This window comes from Schistocerca nitens, chromosome 8 (genome assembly GCF_023898315.1).
Source record: "Schistocerca nitens isolate TAMUIC-IGC-003100 chromosome 8, iqSchNite1.1, whole genome shotgun sequence".
Lineage (NCBI taxonomy): Eukaryota > Metazoa > Arthropoda > Insecta > Orthoptera > Acrididae > Schistocerca > Schistocerca nitens.
Window position 1 is genome coordinate 448522132 of NC_064621.1, and position 19912 is coordinate 448542043.

Sequence of the window (19912 nt, forward strand, 5' to 3'; positions counted from 1 at the left end):
TCTACCTGTCTGAGCCAGCGAGGATTGTCCACGGACCAGTAATGCATGTTCCGTAGATTCACTGCCCCGTGGTTTGTGAAACCCGCTTCATCGGTAAACAGGTAGAACTGCAACGCATTCTCGTTTAATGCACATTGACAGAATTGCACTCGATGATTAAAGTCATCACCATGTAATTGCTGATGTAGCGACACATGAAACGGGTGAAAGCGGAGACGATGCAGTATGCGCATGACACTACTTTGACTCAGTCCACCGGCTCTCGCAATGTCCCGTGTACTCATGTGTGGGTTCATGGCAACAGCAGCTAACACACCAGTTGCACCCGCTTCTCCTGTGACGGGCCTGTTACGGACCCGTTTGCGTGCTACGACCATACCTGTTGCATACAGTTCGCGGTAGATGTTTTGCAATGTGCGGCACGTTGGATGCTCTCTGTCCGTGTACCGTTCTGCATACACCCTGCAGGCTTCAGCTGCATTTCGTCGACACTCGCCATAGATGAGTATCATCTCTGCCTTTTCAGAGTTCGAATACACCATAGTCACAGATCCTACAACACTACACTATCACAGACGTCTGGTAACACGGTGTGCTACAGTTGGTCTGCGTGCGGAGACGAATGCAGAATAACAATAGCAGCAAGCGCTACATGCGGAGACTGCGACAGCTAGACCAAACCACAACAGTGCACTACAGCCACACTCGTAAACACGGCCATCATCGTAAACATGTCCCTGCAGATGCTGCTCGCCGACCGTGGCCCGTGTTTGTTACAACACGCAACTGAACGTCGGAGGTTTCAAGCGTCAACTTTAGGTTACAATATCTCCGGATGTAATGAACATTATACAATGCAACAAACGGCACTGATTACGTATTTTTTTATGTGTTCAGATGTGCTAACAAAACTAATTTGGTACCATTTAAAAAAAACGTAGGTTTGTGTTAAAAAACATACTTCCGTGAATTTTTGTATGGTTTGTATTAAACAATTACACTAGCCCCTGTCCTCACGTTCGGTCTGTGGAATCGGTTCGTCAGTATTTGATGTGGTTTACGAAATATATCCAGCGGTAACGTTAGGTGACTCACCCTTGAGCCTCAGGTACAGGGCGGGTCACAGGTGGCGGATAGCGAACGATCCATCAGATATGGTGGACAGCTGCGAATAAGGGGAAACCCAAATAAGCAGTCCCGGACCGAGGCGGCAGCATCACGAGGGTGTGGGAGTGTGACTTTTGGCAAGGGTCACACTCATTCAAAAAACCACAGAACCCGAAGACGTTGCTGTGTCATGGCGAGTAAGTGCCGCCATTACAATAAGCACCGTCAACACCCAAATCCAGGACGCGTCTGAAGTGGGAACCATCGGCATCCTGGTCAGCGTCTGTTCACACAATGTGCGGCTGGTCATAATGCTCCAGGAACTAACAATCCCTGGTTCTAAACACCCAGTGGAAACACTGGACCAACTTGATTACAAGCAAGTATGACTCGTGCAAGTAATAACAACATTACTCCAGGTGGTAACTAATCCACCCATCAACAGATGGCAACCAGGAATTCGGATTCTGGGGAACCTGGACTTACACGATTACATCAGAGAAAGTCGGAGCTCTCTGGCAAACTTCCACTTAAAACACCTACATACATTGGAACCTTTAACATAAATACATTAATCCAACCAGGAAAACTTCTAAACCTTACAACAGAACTTGAAAAGCAAAAGATAGTAATACTAGCTTTACAGGAGACACGTTTTACAGATGAAGAAACATCAGATTATGGCAACTATCGCATCTTTAAGAGCAAGACGGATAAACGAATCGGAAGAGGAGCCCCCCATCTCGGGATGGCGTTTATCATACACAAGAGCGTGCTCAGCTCCATCAAGGAAGTTACTCCCGTAAATAATAGGATAATGACGATGCGCTTACAATGTGCCAACAAAACATACACAATGGTTAATGTTCATGCTCCCACAAACGGAGACAACAAGAAAAACCCCATAGAAACAGAAAAGTTCTGGGAAAATTTGGTGAATATAATGGCCAAGATTCCAAAAGATGTTACAAAAGTTCTACTCGGCGATTTTAATGCCCAAATTGGTAGAGAGAAAATCCACCAAAAAACTGTAGGCAAATATCCTGCACATAAATTTACCAATAAAAATGGTACAAGGCTCGTCGAACTATGTAAGCAGAATAACCGGAAGATAATGTCAACATCTCTAAGAAAATGTCCAAGAAAACAAAAGACATAGAGATCTCCTATACAACAAATTGGCGAGTTTCAAATAGATCATGTGGCGATTTCATACCCAGTACAAAAAGAAATTTACGACGTCCAAGTACGCAGAGGAGCAAACATTGATTCAGACCATTACCTAACTAGAATTAAAATCAAGTTTACAGCACGAAGAAGTCATCAGAAGAAAACAGAAATACACAAATATGACACCAAGAAGATTAAAGAATCTAAAGTAAAAGAAGAATGGGAGAAGGAAAAGGCAAACACATGGGAAGAATTTCATTCTAAAATCACGCGAATAGCTAAGGAAACTATTCCCTTGAAAAAGAAATTCAAACACCCTTGGTGGGATTCAGACTGTGAAAATGCATTGGAAAGGAGAAAAAAGGCATTTCAAGAATATAACAGTAAAAAATCACAAGAAAGTCTACATTTATTTAACGAGGTTAGAAAACAGGTTTCAAAATCTATTAGGCAACTGGATGCCATAGAAGAAAATTTCCAAAACTATAATACAAGAGACTTCTACAGAACTTTCGCAGATAAAATACGAGGATATATCCCTCAAAATTTATGTTTCAGAAAACCAGATGGTAAATTAGCCCTAACAAACCAGGAAAACTGTCAAGTATTGGCTCAATATTTTTCTAACCTACTAAATTGCCCAGAACCTAGCTTAAGGTTTCCCAAAGAAATCTGTGCCAACGCTCAACCGGATTCATTACCACCAACACAGGAAGAAATCAAATGTCACATTAAAAACTTAAAAAATAATAGAACATCTGGCGAAGATGGCATTGTTGCAGAGCTATTAAAAAACCTAGGACCAAAGACGTTGCAAGAGCTCACAAAAATAATAACAAAAATATGGGAAACAGAAAAATTACCAGAGGAGTGGAAATGTGCCCTTATTCACCCGTTACATAAAAAAGGAGACAGAACAAATGTCAATAACTACAGGGGAATCTCACTTTTACAAGTCACCTACAAAATTCTCTCAACATGCCTGCTGAAAAGAACACAAGAGCAGCTGGAATGCCAAATTGGTGATTATCAAGCAGGCTTCCGCCCCTGTCGCTCATGCATAGAACAAATATTTAATTTAAAGACAATATTAAAACACAAAGCAATTAGAAATGCCCCCATAATTTGTACATTTGTAGATTTTAAGAAAGCCTATGACTCAATTGACCGGCAATCTTTGTTTAACATTTTAGAGTAACTTGGACTTGACTCCAAAACACTAAGGCTTATCAAAGAATCACTGACAGACACTGTATCCAAAGTTAAATTCAGGGGAGAAACCTCTGAACCTTTTCTCATAAAAACTGGAGTACGTCAAGGTGACGGGCTATCTCCACTTTTGTTTAATATAGTCCTGGATAAAGTCATTAAGGAATGTGAAAAAGAATTAAAAAATTAATCCTACTGGAAACCAATCCATCTTGGTAGAACCAAAGACAACGCGGAGATATCTTGTTTAGCATTCGCGGACGACTTGGCCATACTTGCAGATGATGAAGGAATCGCCACCAAACAAATAGAGATCCTTAAGGAATGCGCGGATAAAGTAGGTTTACAAATTTCGTTTCAAAAGACAGAATTTTTCTGTACGAAATTCCATATACACAGTTTGAACACAAAATATGGAAAAATAAATAGAGTAAAACATTTTAAATACCTAGGTGAAATTTTGGAGCCAACCGGAGGAGAGAAAGTTGCAGAGAAGATCAGACAACAGAAAATGGAGAGAGCATATGGTATGACACATGAAATATACAATAAAAAATGCATCTCCTCGAACACAAAAATCAGACACTACTGCGCAGTAATTAAGCCAGCAGCACTATATGCTAGTGAAACGCTCACACTCCACACAAAATGTGATTTAGAAAAAATACTAAAAGAAGAACGAAAAATTATGAGAAAGATTTTAGGTCCAAAATTAACAGAAGAAGGATACCGGATACAATCAAGAAGAACCACAGAAACTATATCAAACCTGGCAGCAGACATAAGAAGGCGAAGATTAAAATTTTATGGACATGTCACTAGACTTCCCCCCACACGACTCACCAACAGAATTCTCACTTACATAGAAAAAGTCAAATCAACAACACCATGGATTAGCCAAGTAAAATTAGATTTACAAAAAGCAAATATTGAACTTAAAGATGTCAAAGATAGAAAAACTTTTTGTTAACAACTTCTCCCCTTTGCATATTACATGTACGTTGTATATAATAAAAATAAGAAGACTGTATCCGTTCGATTGTCCATTAGAGTATCGTGTACAAATCTGAAGTAAATCGTCAAAGTACTTTTCGAAATTTTTGGTGACGTATGCCGGCCGGGGCGGCCGAGCGGTTCTAGGCGCTACTGTCTGGAACCGCGCGACCGCTACGGTCGCAGGTTCGAATCCTGCCTCGGGCATGGATGTGTGTGATGTCCTTAGGTTATTTAGGTTTAAGTAGTTCTAAGTTCTAGGTGACTGATGACCTCAGAAGTTAAGTCCCATAGTGCTCAGAACCATTTAGGAGACAAATTTTCCCTTAATGCATTACATTATGTACGTATATATTAAATAAAACATGTACTCTACACTGAAATAATCGCAACATCAAAGAATAATTAATTTAGAGTAATGAAATTTCGGGAATATATTCACCTAGGTATCACGTTTAAGTGATTAACATCGCAAGATCGCAGGTTAACGAAAGAACAAGATAAGCCATTGTAAATGTGAAATGCTGGTACATTAATAACCTGTGTAACAGCCAGAATGTTGGATGCAAGCACGCAAACCCTTTGATGCCCCACATGTGTTCTGAGACAAATATGGTGATCGAGCAGTCCAAAGCAACATGCCGACGCTCTATAGAACATGTTGGATTGTAACAGCGGGATGTGGGCAAGTAGTATCCTGTTGGAAAACGCCCTCTGGAATGATGTTCATGATGAATAACAAAAAAATGGTTCAAATGGCTCTGAGCACTATGGGACTCAACCGCTGAGGTCATTAGTCCCCTAGAACTTAGAACTAGTTAAACCTAACTAACCTAAGGACATCACAAACATCCATGCCCGAGGCAGGATTCGAACCTGCGACCGTAGCGGTCTTGCGGTTCCAGACTGCAGCGCCTTTAACCGCACGGCCACTTCGGCCGGCTGATGAATAACAGCACACCATTAGAATCATCAGACTGACGTACAAATTAACGATCAGGATGGGTAAGATGGCTGCGAGACTGCTCCTGCTATCAAACGAAATCTCGCCCCAGACCACAGCTCCAGGTGTAAGTCGAGTGTGTCTACAAACAGACAAGTAGGCAGCAGGCCCTCAACTGGCCTCCTCCTTTTCAACACACGGCCACCACTGGCGCCGAGGCAGAACCTACTTTTATCAGAAAACACAAATGACCATCCTGACGTCCCATGAGCTCCCGCTTGCCACTGAAGTCGAAAATGGAGGTGGTTTGGGGCCAGTGCAATGCACGCTATAGGGCCTATGCTTCTTAGCTGTTGTTGAAGTAACCGATTTGAGATGGTTCCATCAAAAATTATAGAATCATTGGAGGAAGAGGCAACAAAACGATTGTTTATGTTGGTGTGTAAATGCGAGAATCTGCCGATATACCGTCTGATGTTCGGAAAAAATCATCCACACAATTCTGAAGAGTCCAAGGACTGACAAGAGCGAGAATTATCGCGCAAGCAGCTTAAAAGCTCGTGCATTCGAGTTACCGACAAGAGCAAGCAGATGAAAATCAGTTTGGCTTTATGGAAGTCAAAGACACCAGGGAGACGGTCTTGACATTTCGGTTGTAATGGAAGCAACTCTCTCGGTTGAGCCACGTGGAATCCAGAACCTGGTCTTCTTGTAACCATGCATTCTCGTGTCCTTAGCTGTCAAATGGTGCAAGGTGCTAGAAATTCTGAGGAAAATGTGGGTCACCTAGACAGTTGTGTAGTCTTCCGCCCCTGCTGTTAAATCGGTACACAGAAGAAGCAGTGATGGAAATAAAAGAAAGGTTCGGGAGTGGCATTAAACTTCAAAGTGAAATAATATCAATGATAAAATTCGCCGATGGAATTGCTACCCTCAGTGAAAGTGAAGAAGAACTACACGATCTGCTGAATGGAATGAGCAGTGTAAAGAGTACTGCATATTGACTGAGAGTAAATCGGAACAAGACAAAAATAATGCGAAGAAGCAGAAATGACAACAGTAGTTAAGGTAACTTAAAAAAATGGTTCAAATGGCTGTGAGCACTATGCGACTTAACTTCTGAGGTCAGCAGTCGCCTAGAACTTAGAACTAATTAAACCTAACTAACCTAAACACAACACATACATCCATGCCAGAGGCAGGATTCGAACCTGCGACCGTAGTGGTCGCTCGGTTCCAGACTGTAGCGTCTAGAACCGCACGGCCACTCCGGCCGGCGGTAACTTAAGATCAGGATTGATGGCCACGAAGCAGGTGAAGTTAGAACAAGAACGACACCAAAAGCAGACTAACACTGGCGAAAAGTGAATTTCCGACCAAGAGAAGTCTACTAATATCAGGCTTAGGCCTTAATTTGAAAAACAAAAAAAAATTCTGAGGAATTACATTTCGAGCACAGCATTGTCTGGTACTGAAACATAGGTTGTGGAAAAACCGGAACATAAAAAGAATCGGAGCATTTGAGATGTGGTGCTACAGACGATTGTTGAAAATTAAGTGAGCGTATAAGGGAAGGAATGAGGAGGTTCTGTGCAGAATTGGAAAGGGAACGAGTATGTGGAAAACACTGATAAGAAGGAGGGGAAGGATGGTAGGACATCTGTTAAGATGCCAGGGAATAACTTCCACGGTACTAAAGGGGCTCTAGAGGATAAAAGCTGTAGAGGAAGACAGAGATTGGAATACATCCAGCAGATAACTTAGAACGTAGGTTGCAAGTGCAACTCAGAGATGAAGTGGCTGGCACAGGAGAGGAATTCGTGGCGGGCCGACTCAACCCAGTCAGAAGACTGATGATTCAACAAAAAATATACAAATAAAAAATAGAAAAACGTCCCTTGTGTCACTGTGGTGCCAACTGCTGCTCAAATTGCTGCTGCAGATGCAGTACGATGTGCCAGATCCATACGTTGAACACGATGATCTTCTCTCTCGGTTGAGCCACGTGGAATCCAGAACCTGGTCTTCTTGTAACCATGCATTCTCGTGTCCTTAGCTGTCAGCAATCATGTACAGTGGCCACATTTCTGGAAAGTCTTCCTGCATTAACGCAGAAGGAACATCTAGATTATTGTGGCCCTATTACACGACCTCGTTCAAACTCAGTGATATGTTTATAATCTTTGTCTCCTTAAAGGCATTCAGGATTAACATCAACACACCACTTCCAATCTCAACTGTTACTAATTCTCACGACCGTTACAGAGTGTATTTAAAGGAAACCTGACATTATTCCTCATAGTGACGCTACTAGCGCCACTCTTACGCGATTGGTGCCAAATCTGAATAGGCATCATCTTGCAAATGTAGAAACACTCCTACCAACTTTCGTTTATAATGCTCAACTCCTTATCGATGTTGTGACCGTCTGAATGATATTTAGAATATCATTTGAAAATATGAAGCAAATGGGTCAAGATGTTCTCGAAATTTTTGTTAATAGTACTGTCCCATTATATAGTTTATAGTCACTTACATAATACATACGTTACAATAAAATGTAGCCTACGTCCGTCCGAAAGTTTATTTGAGTTTCTTGTAAAAAGATGAAGGAAATCGATCAAGAACTTTTCGAAATTTTTGATAACGACGTTAAACGATGAGATGCTTTCATACAGTAGTATGGATATTCACGAAAGTGAGCAGTCAAATGAATACACATTTTATTTTCTACTATTATGATCACATATATTATCATCAGGTATCAAAAAATGCAAATACTGTAAAGTGTCAAGCCAACATACATGAACGAAAATACTATGTTCAACTGAATTTTGAGTGGTTTGGTGGTAGTATACGTAAACATATATTCACTTTTGAAACCGGTACCATGTCAGTACAATAGTTGTGATGCCGTATGATAGAGACCTAGATGTTATACCTTTTCATATAAGATCTTATATTTTCTAGTTTAAGAATTCCGATTTAAAAATTTATGACCTACACAATCGAAACTGGTAGTTTGTGAAATTCTTCGTTGTCTGAGAATGAACTACTTCGCATATGCTTTACGTCACCAGAATTTCGAAACTATAATTACAAAACCAAAGAACAGAAACATATAGACATTTGAAATGAATTAATCTATAAAAACACACCAAATGCCATAAAGAAAGCGTGTAAACCGTCTGACGATGAATCATAACGATTCGAAACCGGTAACGATTTCCTCTGAATAAAGGAACCCAAAGTAAATTTGTGGCTGGTTGCTGTCCTAACACCATCAACATTTGTCTTCAAATAACAGCCACGGTCTCCATCATGTCATCATATGACAATATTGCATAAATCAAATATATTTAGTTTCGTATGTAAACCGATTAAAAAAATATTTACAGAATAAAATCAGGAAAGTATCAATCTGAGGTGTTAGTGAACGACAACAGCGCAAACACTTACTCTGGAAGTGAAACATGGGCAACAGCATGACAGCAAAAAAGAAATGAGGTTTCTAGGAAGTGTCGAAAGATGTACCAGAGAGCACAGTAAAATAAGTGAATATATACGGAAAGTTTTTGGAGTATATAACCTAAACCAAAAGGTCAGAGGAGATATCAGAAAATGGAAGGAAAATGTGTGGGTAGAGAAAGACTCCTGGTAAAGGCTCTTATATAAGCACTTGTAATGGTACTTGAATTACGCTACCATTACGGCACCTCACCTGAACTTTTCTATACCAGTAATATTCTACTGTGATTTTGTTAACTAATTAACATATTTCTGAGACAACATTCAGATTTGATTTCATTTGTGATACATCGATATGTTTATATTGCAATGATATTATTCTTATGGTATTCTTTCTTTTGTCACTATGATCTTTGACGTACTTGTTACTCTGATTTTTGGGCGCGTAAGCTATAGTTAGTTAGTTGTTAACCTGTTAGAGAGTCGGACCTTGAAAAAGTCAAGTCTTGGACGTCATGTTGGAAAGACGCGTATTGTAGTCCGCTTATAAAATGTGAACTTTAACAGTGACTGTGAGGAAGATGTTTTCAAGTATGTGTTGTATTGTGAAGTGATGTTAGTGTGTCACGTGATATTGCAATAAAAGCTATTAAAAGGAAGTGTATCTTAATTTCGGAATGCTGATTATTTTTTTACATCACAATTGTCCAGCAAAAGAGTAATCTTCAAGAATGGTTTGTGAAGCGCTTCTACAAAACTTTTGAATGTAGCAGAATAAAACCTAGGCCTCTTTGCATCCGAGCTTGGAATCATAACCACCTAGATTTTCGACGATTCAGCCATGATTTTACGACGAGACCAGCGTTGGGAAACACAAAAAGATGAGTGCCAAGTTTTTTGATTATTACATGAAATGACTTTATTAACTGTGCTCTAATGACACGTGCCACATAATATGACTGTTGTTGTCCGAAAATGCAGTATTTAGCAGCGTGAGCAACACCACAATCATTCAACTTTGACCTTTGTTGTGGTAGGGTTGTTAGACACTGGAAGACGAAATGTGGCCGGCCGCGGTGGCCGTGCGGTTCTGGCGCTGCAGTCCGGAACTGTGGGACTGCTACGGTCGCAGGTTCGAATCCTGCCTCGGGCATGGTTGCGTGTGATGTCCTTAGGTTAGTTAGGTTTAAGTAGTTCTAAGTTCTAGGGGACTTATGACCTAAGATGTTGAGTCCCTTAGTGCTCAGAGCCATTTGAACCATTTTTTTGACGAAATGTGGGAGGGATATATAGAAGAGATGGAGTACGTAACGGACGATATACCTAGTACACGAAACGAAAAATGCGACTGGTAGTTAGTATGCAAAAAAGTCAAATGCACCAATTTCTTTTGGTACAAAGAAGCTAGCCGGTTTTTTGAGGTATCACCAATAATTCTGGAAAAAGTGTTTGTCTATGAAACTGTCGAATTATCTGCTTGCTGTGCGGCCGACGGTGATATGCACGTAGAGAGTGGAAATGTTTTGATTCCCTTCCATTCATGAAAATGTATTGTAATGGATAATATGACTCAAAAGATAATTTTTTCCAGCTCTGCACTCCGCCTTCCATACCTCGCACTACAGCACGATAACACTCATTTGTTCGAGATAATTCAAGATAACAAATTTCCAACAGCCAAGGACGAACTCTATATAGTGTAATGACTAAATTGTGATGGGATATAAGACTCTTGTGAGTTGTGAACAGGAGAAACTACTTTTGTCCAGCCATAACTGTGGGTTCTTTGATGGGTCTGGGAGAAAGCTAGTCAAACTATAAGATATGGAATATTGTTTCACTTTATCACTTAACTGAGTAAAGACTTATTAAACATTGACACACTTCTTTGCAACACGAGTAGTGCATAATTTACAAATTTTATTGGCTAGCGAAGGATCGCTTGATGCACTTGTTCACTACAGTTCTCTTACTGTACAAAGTGCAACCATAACGAAATTATATTTCATCAATAACTTTAAGAAATCGTTGATCTTGCACTATTATGTCGTCTCCTTCAGATGAGGTCACGTAATGGCCAGAGTGCCTGCATGCTCCATCCTACACTAAGGCGACAAAAGTCATTGGATAGTGATATGGACATAAACAGACGGCGCTAGTACCGTGTACACAAGATATTACTGGACCGTGCATTGGCAGAGCTGTCACTTGTACCCAGATGATTGATGTGAAAGAGTGCCCTACTTGATTATGAGTGCACCACGGGAATTAATAGACACTGAGCACGGGATGATAGTTGGAGCTAAATGCACGGCGCATTTCTTTTCTGAAATCGTTATTGAATTCAAAATTCCTACATCCACAATGTCAAGAGTGCGCCGCGAATACCAAATTTCAGGCATTACTTCTCTCCACGGACAACGCACTGGCCGGTGGCTTTGACTTAATGACCGAGACCAGAGGCGTTTGCGTGAAGTTGTCTGTGTTAACAGATAAGCCACACTTCGAGAAATAACCACAGAAATCAATATCGGACGTTCAGTGAACGTCTCCGTTAGGAAAGTGCGGCGATATTTAGGGTTAATAGGATATGACAGCAGACGAATCACGCAAGTGCCTTTGCTAACAACATGAGATCGCCGGCAGCGCCTCTCCTGGGTTCCTGACGATATTTGTTGGACCCTAGACGACTGGAAAACCGTGGTCTGATCAAATGAGTCCAGATTTCAGTTGGCAAGAGCTAAAGATACTATGGCACAGACTTCACGAAGCCATGGACCCAATTTGTCAACAAGGCACTGAGTAAGCTAGTGGTGAGTCCATAACGGTGTGGGCTGCGTTTACGTGGAATGGATTGGTTCCTCTGTTCCAACTGAACCGATCATTGACTGGAGATGGCCATTTGATGCCTTTCATGTATTTAATATTCCCAAACAATGGCAATGCTCTATGTCACCAGGCCACAATTGTTCCCGATTGATTTAAACAACGTTCTGAACAATTCTAGCGAATATTTGACCACCCATCGACATTTATGGGACAGAATCAGGAGGACAGTTTGTGCACAAAATTCTGCACTGGCAACAATTTCGCAATAATGAACGGCTCTAGAGGCAGCATGAGTCAATATTTCTGAAGCAGCAACTTTTGCAGTCCACGCCAGGTCGAGTTGCTGCACTATGTCGGATAAAAGGATGTCCGACACGATAGTAGCAGTAATCCCTTTTTTTCTGCCACCTCAGTGTATATTGACCGATAGCATGAGAGAGTTGGTGTTTTGAGAGGGAGGAGTAGGCTTCAGGAGTGCCTCTTATTGGTCGTTGCGGATTGCAGCTCGCCCTCGCCAATGTATGTGGTACCGAATCGCGTTGCCGACTTCGTTGTAGCACCGCTATCTCTAGACGATACCACGTAGAGCCTATGGCTTATCGTAGCAGTTGTGCGGTTGGGTTTGTGATTTATTGTCTGAAAGGTCACAGTTCATAGCAATTGACAGCGAAGCATCGATTGAAATATGAATGGTATCTGTCGCTCTCGAAGAATGAACCCTCTGCTCTTCGTAATACGTGTAGACGATTTAGGAGGCAATATAGGTAGCCCTTTCAGATTGTTTGCCGGCGTGCTGTAGTTTACAGTCTAGAAAACATTGACAAGGTCTTGCTACGTTGGACGGACCAGGTCTAGCCCGATCGCAGAAGTAGAGCAACGCCAGGACCACTTGGTACTTAGTTGGGTGACTCCCTGAAAACAATACAACGACAGCTAAAGCTGGTCGTGGTTGACGCTGGAGTTGTCCTCCGATGGTGTTCTCTATGTTCTCGATTGAAGACAGGTCTGGTGATCGAGCAGGCCCAAGCAACATGTCGACACTCTGTAGACCATTTTGGGTTACAACGGCGGGCTATGGGCGAGCATTTTCCTGTTGGAAAACACCCCCTGGAATGCTGTTCGTGACTGGCAGCACAACAGGTCGAATCACCAAACTGACGTACAAATTAGCAGTGATGGTGCATGGAATAACTACGAATGTGCTCCCACTGTCGTACGAAATCGCATCTCAGACCATAACTCCAGGTGTAAGTCCAGTATGTCTAGCAGGAAGGAAGGTTGATTTCAGGCTCTCAACTGGCTTTGTTCTAAACAACACACGGTCATCACTGGCACCGAGATAGAACCAGATTTCATCTGAAAACACAACAGACCACTCTGCCTTCCAATGAGCTCTCGCTTGACACCACTGAAGTCGCAAATAGTGGTGGTTTGGGTTCAGTGGAACACATGCTACAGAGCGCTAGCTCGTAGTTGTCCTTGAAGTAACCGGTCTGTAACAGTTTGCTGTGTCATAGTGATAACAAGAGCTACTCAAATTACTGCTGCAGATGGAGTACGATGCCCAACAGCCATAAGTCGAACACGATGGTCTTCCTTCTCGGTAGTGCCACGTGACCGCCCAGAGCACGGTCTTCTTGCGACCGTACATTCTCGTATTCTCGTGACCACCGCTGCCAGTAAACATGTACAGCTGCAACATTCCTGCCAAGTTTTTCTGCAATATCGTAGAATCAGCATTCGGCTTCTCGTAATCGTATTACGCGATCTTGTTCAAACTCAGTGATGTGTTGATAATGACATCTTTATCACCTTAAAACAATTCTTGACTAACATCAACTCACTACGTCCACTTTCAAAGGTAACTACGGCCCACGACTGTTACAGGGTGTACTGGAGGCACCCCTACAGGACTTGCGCTAAGTGTGAATAGACGCCACCTTGCAGATGCGGAAACATACCTACCAACTTTCGTTTATGTCACATAACTCCTTTCTTGGTGTTCCGATTTTTTTTTGTGAGTTTATTCTAATTATCAGAATACCAAAACCAGTTACAAAATGATTCAGAGATCAGCATCGTACGAAAAGTGGCAACTGGCTCTACGCAATGCAAAGCGCCGTTGCTGGAAGAAATCTGTTAAATTTTGGTTACGAAATACATCACACTAATTGAAAGGTTGCCAATTCAACTAAAAAACTTGGAATTATAATTGCGAACAATAGATAATAGACCGATCGCATGGAAGCTGTTGTGAGGCGAAGCGAATCAAAGGCTGCGTGTAATTGACCGAACAGAAGATGCAAAAAATGCAATAATGAGGCTTTTTATATTAAGTTTGTGTCTCCTCTTCTGGAGTACTGCTGCGCGATGTGGGATCCTTACCAGATATGATTGACGAAGACCATGAGGGAAGGGCAGCTCATTTTGTGTTGTGAGAAAGGGAAGACTGTGTTACAGATATGGAACTAGAGTTCGGCCGGCAATTATTAAAACAAAGGCGTTTACGTTCCGATGATACCTTTCCACGAAATTTCAGTCATCACCTTTCTCCTTCCCAATAAAATAGGCGATATCAAGTGTACTTTTTTCCCACGTACTATTCGAGAGTGGAACGGTAGAGAAATAGTCTGTAAGTGGTTCGATGAATTCTCTGCGAAGCACTTAAATGTGAGTGGCACAGTAGTCATGTTTTATTAGATATTGATAGATTCAGTAATGTCAGTTCGCTAGCCCCCCCCCCCCCCCTCCCCGAAATAACCATGCTGTATAAGTCTACAGTACGCAACTTTTTGTTGTTTTTTTTTTCATTTTTTTCAGGCACGGGCATTGCATAGCCCCACACATAATGACTCTCAAAAATAAGACCGAAGGAAATCAATGGTTCTGAAAGGTTGAGAGAACATGAAACGAAATATGTGGAAAACTTGTTGACTACAATCAATCGCAGTTGTCTTTGGGAGTAAGCAGGTGATATATCGACAGCGTAAAATGTATTAACGGAAGTAAATAATAAAATGAAATGCTGCTTTATCTGGAAGCACAGGAGAAGACATCTATGTTTCAGATAACAAACTGGAATGTAAGACAAACATGTACTGTAGTGAAAATAAAATGTTAGGTGAGACATATATCTAGGCGAAGGGATGGTAGATGGACCAAAGAAGGTCTTCACTGGTTTCACGACACACAACACGCTTCTGACCACAAAACAGCATGCGTTTAAAAACCATAGCTCATCCAAAACTCAGCTTGCCCTTTTCTCGCACGATAACCTGCAAACAACGAACGAAGGGCAACAAGCAGGTTTGGATATTCCTGGCTTTCAGGAAACAGAGCCGCTCTTTAGACTGTTAACGAAGCACCATAACAAAATTTCTGATATGTGAGTTATTCGAAAAGTTATTGCGTAATATAACCCAATACTGTAATCGGCACAACCGTCTTGAGAAATTCAGCACCTTTATAGATATTTAATGTTATTCTCTTCCATTGTTCAGTCTAAGTTGCACATTTTTAATTAAATTACGTGCTTCGTTGACTCCGGATCATATTCGGATATAAGTGGTTATCTACTTTGGTATGTGGTTCTGAGCAGATAGGACGGCTTGCTTACGCAACTACTTAGGTCCGGAGATGACCCAAAGGACTCGAAACAAGTAAAAAATGATTCAAATGGCTCTGAGCACTAAGGGACATAACTTGTGAGGTCATCAGTCCCCTAGAACTTAGAACTATTTAAACCTAACCAACCTAAGGACATCACACACATCCATGCCCGAGGCAGGATTTGAACATGCGACCGTGGCAGCAGCGCGGTTCCGGACTGAAGTGCCTAGAACCGCTCGGTCGCAGGGGCCGGCTCGAAACAAGAAATCAGAATAAAAATGTGCAATTGGAGACGGAACAAAAAATCTGAATCATCTTAAAGAACACAGTACGTTGTCCTCGTGTCTATCACAGACTCGCGTGTTTATCAGAAACAAGGGCACTTTCTTGAGTGCGTAGGGAAGCTTGGTAAGCTCTCTTTATAAATAAGCGGTCTGACGGATAGGGCGAGCAGCAATCTGTTTGCCGATGGCACTGTTGTGTACGAGAAGGTGTCGTAGTTGGGTGACACAAGAAGGATAGGGGATTACTTGAACAGAATTTCTATTTGATGTGATGAATTGCAGGTTGCTTCAAATGAGTAAAAATTTAAGTTATACAGATGAGAGAGAAACCACTCCAATAATATTTGAATACAAGACTGTATGTGCTTGTTGCTTGACACAGTCATTAAATACTTATGCGTAATAAATCCAAGCGACATGAAACGGAATAACTACATGACATCATTTTTAGGATAGGGGAATGGTCTTTAGTGTATTTGGCGAACTCTAGGAAAGTGTAGCTCATCTATAACGGTAACGGCGTACGGAACAACTATGCGTTCCAGTCTTCAGTACTTTTTGAGTGCGTCGGACCCCTACTAATCCGTATTAAAAGAAGACAAGGAAACAACTCAGACGCAAGCTGCTACAATCCTTTACCCCTAGGTTCAAAAAACACGCAATTATTATGGAAATGCTCTATGATCTCAAAAGGGAATCCTACTGCCACTAAAAATCATCTCATGCAAAAACGTCGCAGACAACAGAAATGAGGGCTCGATCGGGAACAAATAGACAGTAGTTTTCCATCTAGATTTATTTGAGAGTGTAACTGGAAAGGAAATGACGACCATCGGCACAATACACCTTCCGTTAAGCACCGTACCGTGACCTGCGGAGTGTGTATGAGTTTATACACATACAGATGTAGACCTAATTGGATATAGACGAATTACGTTGACAAACAAGTACTCGTGTAGCTAAAAACAGCAATACAAGGAAGCCTGCAGGACCCTTTTACCAGCATTTGGTACCAAATGGCGTGGTGCCCTAGACTTTAGGCCCCGATGACACCATGCGCAACGTATTATTCGTTCTTGTTGCAGCGAGCCCAGTCGCTACAGCGTATACGACACGGAACTCCAACAAATCTGGAACTCCGCGACCAGACCAACAGAGGACGTCAACAGCTCTTCGGCCAGGTCATCAGGTGGCGTACGCGCCGACTGTAGACGTAACTAAGTCGCGCCTCTTCATGTACCCGCCATGTCACGTGACAAAAATAGACCCGCGCGTATCCCTCTGCGAGGCGGCCTTTATGCCACAACACGAGCTCCGGAGAGCAGTTCCGTAGCAGCCAGCAACCTGAAGATCTCCATTACTCCACGCCAAGGACCCGTCATCGTCTTCTTAACAACACGCTGCCCCCTCAGCTGGGACTCATCATTAATCAGCGACGTGCTCGTAGAGACTTAGTAATAACTGTACTGTTCTTCTTCTTCAAGCTTGGATTTCGACTTTCGTTTTAAACATGAAGTGAAAAAAATTATTTTTCTCGTTGTAACTTGTTAGCAAGACTTCAGGACTCTGCTCATTAAAGTGCGTGTGACTACAGAAGCTTAATTCACAATTCTAACAAAAAGCTCTTAAAATTTAAGACTGTGTTCAATGAAGCTTGTGTAGCTCTTTGAAGTACCACGAAAATTATTTATTTACTTGCGTCCACCAGCGGTGTACACATCACCACATACATGATGATGGTGGTGGTGGTGGTTAAAATCGCTCAAAAGAGGGAAGGCCGCTGGACCTGATGGGATACCAGTTCGATTTTACACAGAGTACGCGAAGGAACTTGCCCCCCTTCTTGCAGCGGTGTACCGTAGGTCTCTAGATGAGCGTAGCGTTCCAAAGGATTGGAAAAGGGCACAGGTCATCCCAGTTTCCAAGAAGGGGCGTCGAACATAATGCAGAACTATAGACCCATATCTCTAACGTCGATCAGTTGTAGAAGTTTGGAACACGTATTGTGTTCGAGTATAATGTCTTTTCTGGAGTATAGAAATCTACTCTGTAGGAATCAGCATGGGTTTCGAAAAAGACGGTCGTGTGAAACCCAGCTTGCGCTATTCGTCCACGAGACTCAGAGTGCCATAGTCACGGGTTCCCAGGTAGATGCCGTGTTTCTCGACTTCCGCGAGGCGTTTGATACAGTTTCCCACAGTAGCTTAATGAACAAAGTAAGAGAATATGAACTATCAGACCAATTGTGTGATTGGATTGAAGAGTTCCTAGATAACAGAACGCAGCATGTCATTCTCAATGGAGAGAAGTCTTCCGAAGTAAGAGTGATTTCACGTGTGCCGCAGTGGAGTGTCGTAGGACCGTTGCTATTAACAATATACATAAATGACCTTATGGATGACATTGGAAGTTCACTGAGGCTTTTTGCGGATGATGCTGTGGTATACCGAGAGGCTGTAACAATGGAAAATTGTACTGACATGCAGGATGGTCTGTAGCGAATTGATGCATGGTGCAGGGAATGGCAATTGAATCTTAATGTAGACAAGTGTAATTTCCTACGAATACATAGAAAGAAAGATCCCTTATCATTTAGCTACAATATAGCAGGTCAGCAACTGGAAGCAGTTAATTCCATAAATTATCTGGGATTACGCATTAGGAGTGTTTTAAAATGGAATGATCATATAAAGTTGATCGTTGGTAAAGCAGATGCTAGACTGAGATTCATTGGAAGAATCCTAAGGAAATGCAATCCGGAAACAAAGGAAGTAGTTTACAGTACGCTTGTTCGCCCACGCTTGAATACTGCTCAGGAGTGTGGGATCCGTACCAGATAGGGTTGATAGAAGAGATAGAGAAGATCCAGTGGAGAACAGCGCGCTTCGTTACAGGATCATTTAGTAATCGCGAAAGCGTTACGGAGATGACAGATAAACTCCAGTGGAAGACTCTGCAGGAGAGACGCTCAGTAGCTCAGTACGGGCTTTTATTGAAGTTTCGAGAACATACCTTCACCAAAGAGTCAAGCACTATATTGAGTATACAGTCAGAGAGATTAGAGCCCACACAGAAGCATACCGAGAATCCTTCTTTCCACGAACAATAAGACACTGGAATAGAGGGGAGAACCGATAGAGGTACTCTCGGTACCCTCCGCCACACACCGTGAGGTGGCTTGCAGAGTATGGATGTAGATGTAGATGCAGATGTAGATGATTTTGATGGTGGTGTTGGTGGTTGTGGTGATTGGGGGGGGGGGGTCACTAACCCGAACGGGCGCTGAAGACCTTGCTGTTGTGCGCCCAAAAACCCCTCTACTGTTACTACTACTACTACTATTAAGCCGAATTATCTTTGTTGCATTGTCTTTTCCAGATCTTCAGGAACCTAATCGTCCTGAAATTCACGAAAGTCCCTAGATAAAATAGAAAAGTGAGTCGCTTACCATCCTCGTTCCAGGCGCCTTCTATCTGGTAGGAGGCGGTGGCGGCTCCAAGCAGGAAGCCCTCTGGGAACTGGTTGACCTCTCTGCTGGTGGCTGTCGCCAGTAGACACACAATTCCCAACAGCTCCAGACGTAAAGTCACAGGTGCCATCATGTTGGTTTGTATTGCTCTAAAGGTACTCGTTGTCAGCTTATAAACTGTCGCACATATCGGATAACACTCGAGTGCCACTAAATGATCGTATCAAGCAGCCTATCATGCGTATGATCTCGTGATAAGCGTGCTGTAATCAGATGATTACTTCCTGTACAGGCACTCTCATACGTGTTGCGACATTTGCTGTAGAACTAGCAATAGCGTCAACCTGAAGAATATATCAACCATAGTAATATATACCGACTTTAGAGTGGACGTAAAGGGTGCAACACCAAGGTGCTCTCCCTACGCAATGGGAAGTTGCGGTGTATCGACTGGAAGCGACAGATGGTCGACTGATAAAACATTGACAGGCTTCCATAATTAAACGGTGTCGTTGCACGATCTGAAAGCTTAACTATTACAACAGCTGTGTGTAGTTGTCAACACTTAGACAAATTCATAGATAATTTTATCGCGTCATTTTTCAGAATATTCCGACAGGATTTATTTGGCTTTTTGCTGAGATTCGCTTCCTGTAGCTGTCCGTAGATCCGCTCCTAGTAGCAATAATTCCTAAAGAAGGACAAAAAAGTCGGAATGGTAGCTTTTTTAATAATTACAACACCCAAGAACATTTATTATAGGCGGTGTCCCCGAAACCCTACTTTCTTAAGTGGCCCAGAAAATTTTGAAACAGAAACCACTGAACTTAC

At 42.2% G+C, this 19912-nt stretch overlaps 1 protein-coding gene across 1 annotated transcript in view; it reads right to left on the bottom strand.

The window, feature by feature from the left end:
• Positions 1 to 19245, bottom strand: part of LOC126198689 (myrosinase 1-like) — a 74871-nt gene extending 55626 nt beyond the window's left edge. Inside the window, exon 1 of the mRNA XM_049935185.1 lies at positions 19061 to 19245. Coding sequence (XP_049791142.1) covers positions 19061 to 19214 — 154 coding nt within the window. The 5' untranslated portion in view covers positions 19215 to 19245. The remainder of the gene's footprint in view (positions 1 to 19060) is intronic.
• Between the last annotated feature and the right edge of the window lie 667 nt (positions 19246 to 19912).